The sequence below is a fragment of the Brassica napus genome, chromosome C2, assembly GCF_020379485.1.
Source record: "Brassica napus cultivar Da-Ae chromosome C2, Da-Ae, whole genome shotgun sequence".
In the NCBI taxonomy this organism is placed as follows: Eukaryota; Viridiplantae; Streptophyta; class Magnoliopsida; order Brassicales; family Brassicaceae; genus Brassica; species Brassica napus.
In genome coordinates, this window is record NC_063445.1 from 47,621,077 (window position 1) to 47,636,032 (window position 14,956).

At 41.8% G+C, this 14,956-nt stretch overlaps 1 protein-coding gene and 1 non-coding gene across 2 annotated transcripts; one reads left to right on the forward strand and one right to left on the reverse strand.

The window, feature by feature from the left end:
- Positions 1-10,138: 10,138 nt before the first annotated feature.
- On the reverse strand, positions 10,139-11,578 carry LOC125582448. Its single transcript, XM_048749165.1, has 2 exons — positions 10,673-11,578; positions 10,139-10,594 (listed from the first exon to the last, which is right to left on the reverse strand). Exons 1-2 carry the CDS (start codon positions 11,576-11,578, stop codon positions 10,139-10,141), a joined length of 1,362 nt encoding a protein of 453 aa, XP_048605122.1.
- A 733-nt stretch (positions 11,579-12,311) lies between these two features.
- Positions 12,312-12,418, forward strand: LOC125582552. Its single transcript, XR_007320009.1, has one exon. It is a non-coding gene; the product is annotated as a small nucleolar RNA R71 (small nucleolar RNA).
- Positions 12,419-14,956: the final 2,538 nt, after the last annotated feature.

Consider the following 14,956-nt stretch of genomic DNA (forward strand, 5'->3'; position numbering starts at 1 on the left):
TAATAAATTTATTTTTAAATATACATTAGATTAAAAAAATTTCTTGCTGCACATGGTGCAGGAAAACACCTAGTTAAATGTTATAAATCATATTGTGGATATCCATAACCGGCCCAGAGAGATAGAGACGGCTGCACCCTAGAGAGAGAGAGAGAGAGAGAGAGAGAGCCGGTGGCTAGAGAGAGAAAAAAACCCTAGTTTCCCTTTTTCTTGTTGGTTTATGATTTGTACTCTTTCCATATTTGTATTTCCTGTCTTTAGACTTTCCATTATTCTATGACGGTGTAATTCCCTATATATGAAGGGCTCTTTATGTTTATGAATATACAGAAACAAGAATACACAGATTTCATTCTCTTGTTTCACAACACGTTATCAGCACGATTACTCTAAGAACCCTAAGCTAAAGTCCCGAGACTCAAACCCTAAAACCTAGCCGGCGATAAACCCTAAACCCGACGACGAACCCTAATCTAACCGAGAACCTAAAACCCCATACTCAAGGCGTTCCCGATCTCAGCACACGACCTCAGTCCGTTCTCCAATTCGCGACTCAGCTCGATAGCCAGCACGATCGCGACCCGTCTCAGCTTCAATCAGTTCGCGACAGACAACAACCCGTTCACGACCCGACAGCAACGATCAGCTCGCGTTCTTCTCGAGTTGGAGGTCCATTCAACCCGACTTGAGGTTTAGGTAAAACTAAAACCTAAGAACCAAACCCTAAGGCAATAGATCCAATCCCTAATAACCTAAATTGAATCTTATTCCTTGATTAAAATCGAAACCCTAATTCCCTAAAGCCTAGCCGCATGCATACCATGCAAACCCTAATTCGAAATCGAAACTTGATTCGATTGTTTATGTGATTGAATGTTTTGAATTTAAATTTGATCACATGGAACCGATTGCTAGGATTGTTTAATCTTATACTTGAATTTGGTTGTTTGAATTGATGAACTAATTGAATGTTGTCTTAAGATAGAAATCACCATTGATTAGTTCTCATCTTGTTTTAAAACTTGAATCCAACCGACTTGTTCATATTGAACCCTAATTGCATTGACTAATTAATCTTGAATATGATCGTTAGGTTGATACTAAATTAATCCCTTGATGCATTGCTTGATTATTTGTTTGAGGTTTCATGTTTCATGATCATTTAGAAACCGTTCTTGCTAGGATGAATAAACGATTGCATTAAGATCATATAGAAATCGTTTGCTAAGGTTGATCATCCTTGTATTGGCCATGCGACTTGCATCATATCTATCTTGGCCGAGCGGCTTATCATGCATCATATCTGTTTGGTCGTGTGACCTCATCAGATGTCGAAAATCAACAACTTGGATTTTGCTGTCCTAAATCTCTGATGCAAGACTTTTCAAGGGTCTAAGATCAAATCAATGTAGTATAAAAGATTGTCGAACCACTCCTCGGTGATTCTAAAGCAAAGGGAATGCAAGTTTATGCTTAAGCTAAATGCGATCCGGTTTTAAAGATTGTATGAACTAAAAACTATTAGCTAATGCAATAAAGTAATGATCTTTCTTTCTCAATTTGAAGTAAAAGGACTCATGGGACTAGGCATTTGATCTCAGGTGATGTAGATTCAATCTAAGGGTGGCAAGATAATCAATCAAACACTTTCCTTATGCCTAGACACTAAGCTAAACAAGCTCTATCTCTAGATGAATGTTCTTTTGGTAAAGCAACTCAAACATCTAATTTCTTAGGTTGAATGTCACTAAAGCAAACAAGGAGAACAAATCCAATAGAAATCTTAACTCCTTTAGCAACTAATCTCTTAGGTAAAGAAAGCTAAAAGCATTGAAGAGTTGGTTCAGGCATTTCATCATACACCTTGTGGGCAGGAAATGCCTAGAGATCTATTTTAGTATGATCAAGACTAAAATAGCATTTGGAACTCTCAACAAGCAAGGAAACAAGTAGATCTAACTTTAAACACCCTAGATCATCTCTAATCACCCTTAATCACCCTAGCCCATGAATCCAAAGATGACTACTCAATACTCTTCATGATGAGCCCAAGAATCAATGATGATTTGGTGATAATCATGATTAATGACAAGATTAATCAAGCAAATCACAAGAAGAAATGATCAAGGTAAGATCTTTCACCTAAAAGTTCTTTCTTATTGTGATAGAAAACAAGATAAGATCCCAACTTTGGGATTACAAGAGTATTTATATGTCCTTGGAAAACCTAATGGTTTCCATTAAAAAGTCTAAAATGCCCATTAAAAATGTTTAAAATCGACTAAGGATAAGTCTCGGCTCGGGTAGGAGTTGACGGCTACAACCCCCGCGATCCTAACCCGCATTGGAGCGTTGAGTGGCTGCAGTTCATGCGCGCGGGTAGCTCGCCCCGCGTCACTTACCCCGCGTTAGACCGTCGATCATGCTGCTTCTTCATGCGCGAGGGTCACGGATCCCGCGTGCCTTCAACCCGCGTCGTACCGCCTCTCCAGCTCCATGCGCGCGGGTGAGTGATCCTGCGTGCCTGCAACCCGCGTCGCTTACCCCTCTCCAGCTCCGTGCGCGTGGGTGAGTTATCCCGCGTGCCTTCAACCCGCGTCGTAGTCGCCTGAACTCGAACCAACTTCAATTTCCATCTCCTCTTGGACCACAATGCTTCTAAACACCTCCAATCACTCCAAAGGATGCTCCAATACCTGATTAAGACATATGAATGCAAAATGGATCCTAAAGATGCTAAACTCTTATTCTATATGATCATTATGTACAAAATGGAAGCTTAAAACAATGCAAATATGCAAGATATCAACTCCCCCAAACTTGTTCTTTACTTGTCCTCAAGTGACTTTGCAAGAACTCATAAAGGAAAGAGGTTTGAAGGTGGTAACTCATAGCCAAAAGTAACACTCCGTAGTACTCAACTTAACATCCTAAGGAAACATAGCAAATAGCATGAGCAAATCCCTATTCAGCTCTAGCTTCTCTAGGCCTATCAATACTACTTATGCCTCTACACAAGTTGCAATACTCATCAACCAACAAGTTCTTTAAACCAGCTCTCACATTGATTCACACACACACACACACGGTGAATTCTCACAAATGGGCACATGATCTCGATCATTTGGCTAGGTAAGGATGGTCTAATATGAATGAAGGGAGAAAGGTTTACATGTCATCATTTCAAGGTGGTTATCACTCAAAAACAAGGACCTTGATCATTATGCAAAATTTATCTAAGATTAGAAGCAACTCATGCATACATAGATTCATTCTCATCATACTACCCCTTTTGTTATAATCACAAGTTCTACCCCCTTTTATTATCATCTCAAAATCAAAGCAAACCCCTCACATCACTCACCCAATGAACAACTCTCTTTTTCTTTTGACTCAACTACTAGGGATTTTAATTCACTCTTTACAAACTCTAACTTTTTTTCATTCCCTTCCCCAACTTCTCTATGATTTTTTATTTTTTTTATATTTGTTTTTATTAGGGGGAAGGTTCTTTGTTACATAATCAAGAGTTTCACACCTTTTTTTTTTATCCCTAGAGTTTTCATTTCTATTTAATCTCTTTTGCTCATCTCTCTTATCTTTCTCACTCTCCAAAACCCAAGATATTAACATTTAGAACACATAAACCCCTCTCACCATCCCCAAATGCTAGCTTATTTTGCTAGCAAGAGATGAGAACAAATCTATGTCGCCTCCAATACTCTCAAGATTTTGCACATGACAAGCTATCAAAAGAGGCCTCACTCATGCAATTAAATGTTTGGTTTCAAAGAATGGTTAAGGTTGTAGGGTATGGAGTGCCATTTGGGTTAACAAAGATTGGTATATAAAGGAATAAGATAACCCAAATGTGTATGAGATCCATGATCAAGTATGAAAATGCCCATATGCAAGAGAGGTTAAGTTCATTCAAGCCAAGTTCGGGTTGGAGCTGATCTCAAGAACAATGCCAACATCAAGCAAGCAAACAAGTTTCAAGAGGAGTTTTCAAGGCTCGAAGCGTACAAGGTTTTCAAGAGATGCTTAAGCTACTTGATGTGTTTAACTAGGATGTCATTTTGAGTTCTAGACAAGGGTTCTTTGCAAGGCATTTTAAATCATTGTTCCCAATGCAAGTGAATGCAACCTATATGTTCTAGACTCAATCCTAAAAGTGCAAATGATGCAACTACATGTATTTTTATTTTTATTTTTTTTAAATGCATATATGTATGTACAATGCAATGCATGAGACTCAAATCATCAAAGAACACGTGATCAAATACTTGATACCTCCCCCAAACTTAGTTCACACAGTCTCTGTGTTAGGAAGTTGAAGGAGATATCGAAAAGAGAAAGAAATGCAAAGAAAGACTGGTATATACAATGGGAAGTGGTAGAGTACCTCTCTATGAAGCGTCGGTGTCAGCTTCCTCATCTGTAGAGGCAAGGGATGGAGATTTATTTCCTGATTCGGACTGTGGAGCTTGTGGGTTTCTCTTCTGACGGAGCAGTTCTTTCTCGGTGGCGGGAAGTCTGAGTGCTAAAGGACCAATTGCAGGCTGAGGCTGGGGGGTAAGGAAGTCAAAGTCTGATAATGAACATCCCGCTACAGCTCCTCTAGTCAGTATATCAGCTACCTTCTTCATGAATTGAGCTGAAGCTTCTGCTTGGCTCTTCACAGTCTTACTCAGCGCCTTACACTTGTCCTTGAGCTTGAAGATTGTCCTGTCCTGAGCTTTGTTCCATCGTTGGAGTTTGCTGATATGCTCATGAGCCTGGCGAAGGGGTCCATGGGGAAGAGCTCCCGGATGCTGCGCAAAGTAGTAACGAGGAGGACCATAGAGGAGCTCGGAGTTTAGACCGGAAGCTTCTACTTGGAAAACACCACATCTATCCGCTGTCTTCTTCTTCTTTGGAGATCGTATGGGGCCTAGAGGACCATGGGGACCAAGGAAGTGCTCACTCCCAATATCAAAGCTAATAGCTCCAGGCCTAGTCAAGCTTGTCAGGGCAGTGTTTGGGAGGAACACTTCAACCTCTTGTGTGGACTGTATGTAAGAATAGACGCAAGTTCCATTGAACCTTCCACTGAAGTACTGAGCTTTCTTCAAGTATCTTCCGTCTAAAAAGGCGGGACCAGTTGGATCATCTTCTAAGGGTATATCCTTGAACCGAAACAATGGGGTTATCAAACCACCAATGCCAACCTGAGGCTCTGAGTCACTTGTTGTCCAAGCCCATTCCTTGTAGTGGACGAGGCGCTTCACAAAGAATCCCACCATGCCAAAGTTCTTGTAGAAGTCAGCGTCGACCAAAGGCAACTGAGAGGGGTGAGCATAACGCTGAACGGTTTGGTGAAGAAGTTGTAGCTCCTCATCATTAACAGTGCCTGGTTCCTTTCTTGGAAAGATGGTGTGGACAATCAACCGGTGGAGATAGCGCACTGAAGGGTGGCAAATAGAAGCATTCTTGTCACGGTTTGGCTTGCGGGTCTTCACCGCCAACACCTTCCACACCATTCTAGCTATGCTTTCCTCCCTAGGGGCATCATATAGGATAGGGATGGAAGATTCCTCCAAATCCTGAAGACCAAGAGCTTGTCCAATCTCCTTGAAGGTCATGTTGTAAACCTTCCCATGGATCTTGAACTTGATCTTTCCCCATCCTTGCCTCACATGTTTGGCGGTGTGAAAAGTAGCCACCAATGATGACAAGAACTGACAAGACTCATCTTCGTAGGTAGGATAAGCCATAGTGAAGAAGCTCGGCATGTTCATGTGCTCCAACATTTGCTTGATGTCGTCACCTATCTCCAACTCTTCCATGATCTTGATATCTGCAAATCGTGTTGGAGGCCACGATACACCATTCTTCAAATGCCCATATAGCTCATCTTCAGTTGGTGTCTTGGTTCTATCCCTCTCAGTGTCGACCTTCTTCCCCTTAGACACTTTAGCTCGCTTGTGCGGGGCTTGGTCTTCTTCAGTGATGTCTTCATTCTCCTCCTCTTAGGGAAGAGCTACCCCCTTGCCTTTCGGTTCCTTAGACCTTTTGGAATGGGCTGACCTTCTACCACCAGCATCTACACTCTCAGCAGTGGCGACGTGCTTTCCTTCCCTCTTTTTTGCTGCCAATACTTGCTGCCTAGAAGTTCCTCCCGGAGTCGATACTGAGGATAGAGACTTCCCATGTCTAGCAGTCTCTTGCCTTGCAAGCTCTTGTTTCTCAGCTTCCATCTTTTGTTGGTCCTTTTTCCCCATTTGTACCTAAAAATTTCAAACTTTGGAAAAGGATAAGCAAATAGGAGAAGGAAACTTGACAATGCAATTGTGAATTCAATTCATAATGATTCAGTTATAACAAAACTTTCACATTGCATACAAGATGTGATCATAAGCAAAGAGTAAGGGTTTTAAGCAAAATTTTAGCATCAAATGAGTTCTTTAATTAGTAAGCTCCCTAATTAAGTTCTCAAACACCTTAACTAACCAATCCTAGCCAAACTCACAAAGGTTTATACCAATTCTGAAAAATCCCCAATTCTCATGAACCCTAATTTTCAAAGTTCAATTGCAACTCAAATTCACCATGTAATTATCAGCCCTATATGATATAGAAGCTTTCCCTAATCTATTTCACAAGAATCTAGCAAGAAAAAGATCAAATTTCGAGTTCAAATTTCTAGGGTTCATGAGACTTACGAAATTGAACTTATTGATACAATACCTTGCTTTGGATGAAAGGAAATGAAGATATGAAACAAGAGAATAGACTACAGGGGCGAAAGCTTGGATTAGGAAGAAGAATGGGTTGATTTGGTGAAGAATTGAGTGAGTTATGGGATGATTTGGCTAGGTAGGTTTTGATGTTTGTGAAAGAGGAATGAGGGAAATGGGAGAGAGAGACGCAGGGTAGGCTAGTTTTAGGGGTGAAACGGGTCGGGTTTAGGGTTAGAAATTCTAACCATACCTGAGCGGGTTAGACCCGAGTGATGCGGCTAGAAGGAGACACCGGGACCCGCGTTGCGCTCCCCACGCGACAATGTCGTCGATCTTGTGCGTCGTGCGCGCGGGTTGAGCACCCCGCGTGACTCCACCCCGCGTCAAGCGACGAACTTGTACGTTGTGCGCGCGGGTTGAGCACCCCACGTGACTCCACCCCGCGTCAAGCGACGAACTTGTGCGTTGTGCGCGCGGGTTGAGCACCCCGCGTGACTCCACCCCGCGTTTCAACTGTCTCTTTTTTTTTTTTTTTTTTTTTTTTTTTTTTTTTTGGTATGTACAATGATAGACTTGGGACTTCCTCCCAGGTGTGCTTGTTTTAAGTCTCTAGCTTGACTTTGTTTCCTTTTGGCTAGGCGGTGATGGGGTCGGAGAGTGAAACCGATATTCTTTTCTCCTCTATTGTGGTTCCCATGTAGAGCTTAACTCTTTGTCCAATGACTGTAAAGTCTCCGCCATTCCTATCCCATAACACAATTGCCCCATATGGCCTAACTTCTTTGATCTTGAAAGGACCGGACCATCTTGACTTGAGTTTCCCGGGAAACAACTTCAGTCTTGAGTTGTAGAGAAGCACTTGATCTCCAGCACTGAACTCTCTCTTCAAGATCTTCTTGTCATGAAAAGCTTTGGTTTTCTCCTTATAAATCTTTGAGTTCTCAAAAGCATCCTGTCTAATCTCATCAAGCTCATTAAGTTGGAGAAATCTCTTCTCCTTGGCACTCTTGATGTCAAAGTTCAGTAACTTAACAGCCCATAATGCCTTGTATTCAAGCTCAGCTGGTAGATGACAAGCCTTTCCATACACAATGTTGAAAGGTGTGGTTCCTAAAGGGGTTTTGTAAGCTGTCCTATAAGCCCAAAGTGCATTGTCTAGCTTGATAGACCAGTCTTTCCTTGTTGTCCCCACAGTTTTCTCCAAAATAGACTTAATTTCTCTGTTGGAGATCTCAACTTGACCACTTGTCTGAGGATGGTAGGGAGTTGCAACCTTATGCTTCACACCATTCTTCTTGATAAGACTTTCAAACAGTTTGTTGATGAAGTGGGAGCCTCCATCACTGATGACAACTCTTGGAACTCCAAACCTTGGAAAGATGGTGCTTTTGAACATCTTGATCACCACTCTAGCATCATTGGTAGGACTTGCTACAGCTTCTACCCACTTGGAGACATAGTCAACAGCTACAAGAATGTATTTGTTGCCAAAAGATGATGGGAATGGTCCCATGAAATCAATACCCCACACATCAAACACCTCCACTTCTAGAATTGGGTTTTGAGGCATCTCATTTCTTTTGGTGATGTTCCCTCTCCTTTGGCATGAATCACACCTAGAGACAAAGTCTTGAGTGTCCTTGAACATATGAAGCCACCAAAACCCAACTTGTAACACCTTTGAGACAGTCTTGAAAGTAGTGAAATGACCTCCATAAGATGATCCATGACAGTGTGTGAGAATTTCTTCAACTTCTTCTTCAGCTACTACTCTTCTATAGAGTTGATCTCTACAAAGGATGTAGAGGTAAGGCTCATCCCAATAGTATCTCTTCACATCTTTGTAGAACTTCTTCTTGGCATATCCGTCAAGACCCATTGGCTCTCTTCCACAAGCTAAGTAGTTCACCAGATCAGCATACCAAGGACCTTTCTCTTCAGTTGCTTTCACCTCTTCAAGCCTCTTTCCAGTTTCACAAACCGCTACCACTGCTCCAATTGCCATGATCTGTTCTTTTGGAAGCCCTTCATCAATAGGGATTCCACTATCAATCTTCAGTCTAGACAAGTGATCAACTACACCATTCTCGACTCCTGGCTTGTCTCTGATCTCAAGGTCAAACTCTTGTAGCAGCAAGATCCACCTCAACAGTCTTGGCTTAGCATCCTTCTTGGCCATGAGATGTCTCAACGCAGCATGATCAGTGTAGACTATGACTTTTGACCCAACCAAGTAGCTTCTGAACTTCTCAAAGGCGTAGACAATGGCTAGCAGCTCCTTCTCAGTTGTAGCATATTTCATTTGGGCTTCATCAAGAGTTTTACTCGCATAGTAGATCACATGAGTCTTCTTGTCCTTCTTTTGACCAAGAACAGCTCCCACAGCATAGTCACTAGCATCACACATGATCTCAAAGGGGAGATCCCAATCTGGTGGTTGCACAATGCGGGCACTAACCAGCTTGTCTTTCAACTTCTTGAATGCTTCCAGACATTTCCAATCAAAGTTGAATGCAGCTTCCTTGCATAAAAGCTTAGTCATTGTCCTTGCTATCATTGAGAAGTCTTGGATAAATCTTCTGTAGAATCCGGCATGACTAAGGAAACTTCTAATGTCTTCAACCGTCTTTGGTGGGGCTAATCCAATTATCACTTCGATCTTGGCCTTGTCTACCTCAATCCCCCTTTCTGAAATCTTGTGTCCAAGCACAATCCCTTCCTTAACCATGAAGTGACACTTCTCCCAGTTCAGCACAAGGTTGGTTTCTTCACATCTCTTGAGGACCCTGCTAAGATTGGACAAACAAGCAGAAAACGAAGATCCGTAGACTGAGAAGTCATCCATAAATACCTCCACTACATCCTCTATAAGATCAGAGAAAATAGACATCATGCATCTTTGGAAAGTTGCTGGAGCATTACATAGCCCAAATGGCATCCTTCGATAAGCAAAGGTACCATAAGGGCATGTGAAAGTCGTTTTCTCTTGATCATTTGGATGTATGGGGATTTGGAAGAATCCTGAATACCCATCAAGAAAATAATAATAGGGATGATTTGCAAGTCTCTCTAGCATTTGATCAATGAATGGCAATGGAAAATGATCTTTTCTAGATGCTGAGTTAAGTTTTCGATAATCTATGCACATCCTATGGCCTGTTATTGTTCTTGTTGGTATTAGTTCATCCTTATCATTTTTGACCACAGTAATTCCGCCCTTCTTTGGGAGAACATGCACAGGAGATACCCATTTGCTATCTGAAATATGATATATTACTCCTGCATCTAAGAGTTTTAGAATCTCTTTCTTAACAACATTTTTCAAGTTGGGATTCAACCTTCTTTGATGTTCTATAGAAGTCATAGATTCATCCTCTAGATGTATTCTATGCATGCATAAAGAAGGTGATATCCCTTTAATATAATGAGTAGCCTATTGCCTTTCTATACTTTTTAAGTTCATTCAAAAGTTTAGACAATTCATCTTCACTAAGCTCACTACTCACTATGACAGGGTAAGTTTCATTAGGGCCAAGGAAGGCGTACCTTACACTATGGGGAAGAGGTTTAAGCTCCACTTTTGGTGCTTTGAGTTCACTCCAATCATCCTCTTGGTTGTTCTCTTGTTGAGTGGCCGAGGAAGCATGGTGAGCCTCATATGTAAGCTCCTCATTCTGACCCTCACCACTAATCCCCTTGTGAGAATCCAGCATCTTCACATACACATCACTTTCCTTGTTCTCAATCACTTGGACTTCTCTCTCGATTGTTAAAGCATGCTGTAGAGAGTCTTCAAGTGCCAACTCCTCTAGAAGCTCATCAGCTAGAGCATCCATTTCATCAATGTAGAAAACTTGGTTCTGGATGGTTGGCTTCTTCATCACTTCATTGACGTCAAAGTGGAGAATGTTCCCTTGTCCAAGATGAAGATCAATCTTTCCTTGTCTAACATTCACAATAGCTCCTGCTGTGGCTAAAAATGGTCTTCCAAGGATCAAAGGGTCTTGGGCTTCCTCCCCCATCTCCAACACAACAAAATCAGTAGGGATCTCAAAGTTACCAACCATCAAGGGGAGGTCTTCTAAAATACCTACATGAATCTTCACTGATCTATCAGCCAACACCAAAGAGAGTTTACACTTCTTGTATTGAGTAAAGCCAAGCTTCTTTGCAATAGACAAATGCATCAAGCTGACACTAGCCCCAAGATCGCAAAGACACTGTTCAAATACCATAGGTCCTAGAGCACAAGGTAAGGTGAAACATCCTGGATCCACTAGCTTCCTTGGAACATCTAACCTCTGGATAGTGGCACTGCACTCGTGGGTAAGGATCATCATGCCCTCCATCTCTTTCTTCTTTGCAGCTACAGCATCTTTCAAGAATTTGCTGTATTGAGGAACCAGCATAAAAGCATCAATGATGGGCATTGTGATATGAACTTCACTCATTTGTTTCTCAAAGAGTGCCTTGTACTTCTCCAATAGCTGTCTTTTGAATCTTCTAGGGAATGGTAGCTTTGGCTCATAGGGAGGAGGAACAAAAGAGGAGTCCTTTGTTGGAATAGCAGTTTCACCATGTTTCACTGTCCTCTTCTCTTCTCCAACCTTTCCTTTACCCTTAGCTTCAACAATCTTTTCTAGAATCTCTTCATCAACCTTCTCATCTACAATCACCACCTCCTCATCATCAATGTTGATAGCCACCTCCCCACCTTGCTTTTCACCATCCTTGGTGAGAATTCTTGGAGATAACTGTTTACCACTCCGTAGGGTGATTGCTTTCATAGTTTCCTTGGGATTTTGCTCTGGCTTTCCAGGTAATGCCCCTTGTTGGCGACTTGGTTGTGACTTCATTGAAGCAAACTAGTTCTCCAAATGTCTGATCTTGTTGTTGAGCTCATTGTAGCTTCCATCAATCTTGGAGTGAATGTTCTTGAACTCATACCCCATTGTCTTCTCATTCTTTGCCTGAAAATCCAAGAGTTTCTTGAACATTGCATCCACACTTGTATCTGAAGCTGTAGCTTGGGAAGAACTTCCTTGAGGCTGAGTAGACTGATTGTTTTTATTGTTGAAACCAGGAGGGTTGTTTTGTCTAGGTTGATAGCTCCCTTGCTGAGTGTTTTGCTTCTGTTGGTATCCTCCTTGCTGGTTGTTAGAGTAGGACCTTTGCTGGTAGTTGTTGTACTGAAAGTTAGGCTCCTTCCTGTACCAAGAACCATTGTTGTTGATGAAGCACAGCTCTTCTTGGCCTTCCAAACCATCAACCTCATTGATCTTGGGAGGAACTTCTTGATTAGGACCACCCACAAAGTTCATCTGCTCTTGCTTAGCTTGGTTGGAAAGAAGCAAGTCCATCTTCTCTTGCAAGGATTTGATCTCTTTCTTTGTCTGTTGATCATCACTTCTGTTGACCCTATCATGCTCCTCACTGTAGACCGAATCACTCTTAGCCATGTTCTCTACCAGTTCCTCTGCCTCTTCCTCGGTTCTCCCCAAGAAGAAACCATTGCTGGCAGTGTCAAGCCTGTTTCTGCACTGTGGTAGAGCTCCTCTGTAGAAGGTGCTAAGCAAACTCTCCTTGCTGAAACCATGATGAGGGCATTGAGACCAATAGCCCTTGAACCTCTCCCATGCTTCACTGAAACTCTCTAGACCTTTCTGTTGAAACCCAGAGATTTCGTTCCTGATCTTAGCTGTCCTTGAAGTAGAGAAGAACTTGTCTAGGAAAGCTTTCTTACACTCTTCCCAAGTGGTGACAGTGTCGCTTGGAAGAGTCTTCTCCCATTGGTGTGCTTTGTCTCCCAAAGAGAAAGGGAACAACTTCAACTTGAAGGCATCTTCAGAAACACCATTGGTCTTAGACAAGCCACAATACTTGTCAAACTTGTATAAGTGAACAAAAGGGTCTTCAGCAGCAAGACCATGATACTTGTTGTTCTCTATGGTGTTGAGCAGCCCTGATTTGTTCTCGAAGTTATTGTTCTCCACTGGTGGTGCTCTGATTCCTAACCTATGACCATTAATGTGAGGTTGATCATAGGCTCTAATGGCGCGAGCTTGTCGCGGTGGATGTTGTGGCTGGCGCTGTGGTCGAAGGTGATCAGCTCTTGGATCAATGTCTCCTTGGGCATCACCATCTTGAGGTAGATTCTCCATATCAAACCCCAACCTTTGCAAATGAGCTTGTTGCTCTACTTCTCTTCTCTGTCTTGCAATCTGCCTCTCAAGTGCTCTAATGTCTTCAACTCTTGGAACTAGGTTTGTTGGACCTCTGCTCCTTGTGTTCATACACCTGAAATCCAAAGGGAGAAAAAGAAAGAAAAGCAATAACACAATTAAACAAAAATTGACTTAGTCTCAAGCAAATGACTAAATTCCAATGTCACAATCAACCTAGAATTTGGCAACGGCGCCAATTTGATGCAAGACTTTTCAAGGGTCTAAGATCAAATCAATGTAGTATAAAAGATTGTCGAACCAATCCTAGGTGATTCTAAAGCAAAGGGAATGCAAGTTTATGCTTAAGCTAAATGCGATCCGGTTTTAAAGATTGTATGAACTAAAAACTATTAGCTAATGCAATAAAGTAATGATCTTTCTTTCTCAATTTGAAGTAAAAGGACTCATGGGGCTAGGCATTTGATCTCAGGTGATGTAGATTCAATCTAAGGGTGGCAAGATAATCAATCAAACACTTTCCTTATGCCTAGACACTAAGCTAAACAAGCTCTATCTCTAGATGAATGTTCTTTTGGTAAAGCAACTCAAGCATCTAATTTCTTAGGTTGAATGTCACTAAAGCAAACAAGGAGAACAAATCCAATAGCAATCTTAACTCCTTTAGCAACTAATCTCTTAGGTAAAGAAAGCTAAAAGCATTGAAGAGTTGGTTCAGGCATTTCATCATACACCTTGTGGGCAGGAAATGCCTAGAGATCTATTTTAGTATGATCAAGACTAAAATAGCATTTGAAACTCTCAACAAGCAAGGAAACAAGTAGATCTAACTTTAAACACCCTAGATCATCTCTAATCACCCTTAATCACCCTAGCCCATGAATCCAAAGATGACTACTCAATACTCTTCATGATGAGCCAAAGAATCAATGATGATTTGGTGCTAATAATGATTAATGACAAGATTAATCAAGCAAATCACAAGAAGAAATGATCAAGGTAAGATCTTTCACCTAAAAGTTCTTTCTTATTGTGATAGAAAACAAGATAAGATCCCAACTTTGGGATTACAAGAGTATTTATATGTCCTTGGAAAACCTAATGGTTTCTATTAAAAAGTCTAAAATGCCCATAAAAAATGTTTAAAATCGACTAAGGATAAGTCTCGGCTCGGGTAGGAGTTGACGGCTACAACCCGCGCGATCCTAACCCGCGTTGGAGCGTTGAGTGGCTGCAGTTCATGCGCGCGGGTAGCTCGCCCCGCGTCACTTACCCCGCGTTAGACCGTCGATGATGCTGCTTCTTCATGCGCGCGGGTCACGGATCCCGCGTACCTTCAACCCGCGTCGTACCGCCTCTCCAGCTCCGTGCGCGAGGGTGAGTGATCCCGCGTGCCTGCAACCCGCGTCGCTTACCCCTCTCCAGCTCCGTGCGCGCGGGTGAGTTATCCCGCGTGCCTTCAACCCGCGTCGTAGTCGCCTGAACTCGAACCAACTTCAATTTCCATCTCCTCTTGGACCACAATGCTTCTAAACACCTCCAATCACTCCAAAGGATGCTCCAATATCTGATTAAGACATATGAATGCAAAATGGATCCTAAAGATGCTAAACTTTTATTCTATATGATCATTATGTACAAAATGGAAGCTTAAAACAATGCAAATATGCAAGATATCAATCTCTCTGGAGACAATTACTTGCAATGGGCACTTGATACTAAGATCATATTGAAATCCAAGGGACTCAGTGAATGTATCATCGAGGGCAATAATGCAAGTGAGAAAGATAGATACAGCGCGATATTGATTATACGCCATCATCTTATTGAGAGTCTCAAAAATCAGTATTTGACTATTGAGAATCCTCTAGACCTTTGGACAGAGTTGAAAACAAGATATGATCACTAAAGAACGGTGTTATTACCAAAGGCTAGATATGATTGGAGGAATCTCAGAATCCAGGACTATAAGTCCGTGGACGAGTATAACTCGGCCTTGTTTAAAATAGTTTCAAAGTTGAAGCTGTGTGGTGAGGATATAACAGATAAAGA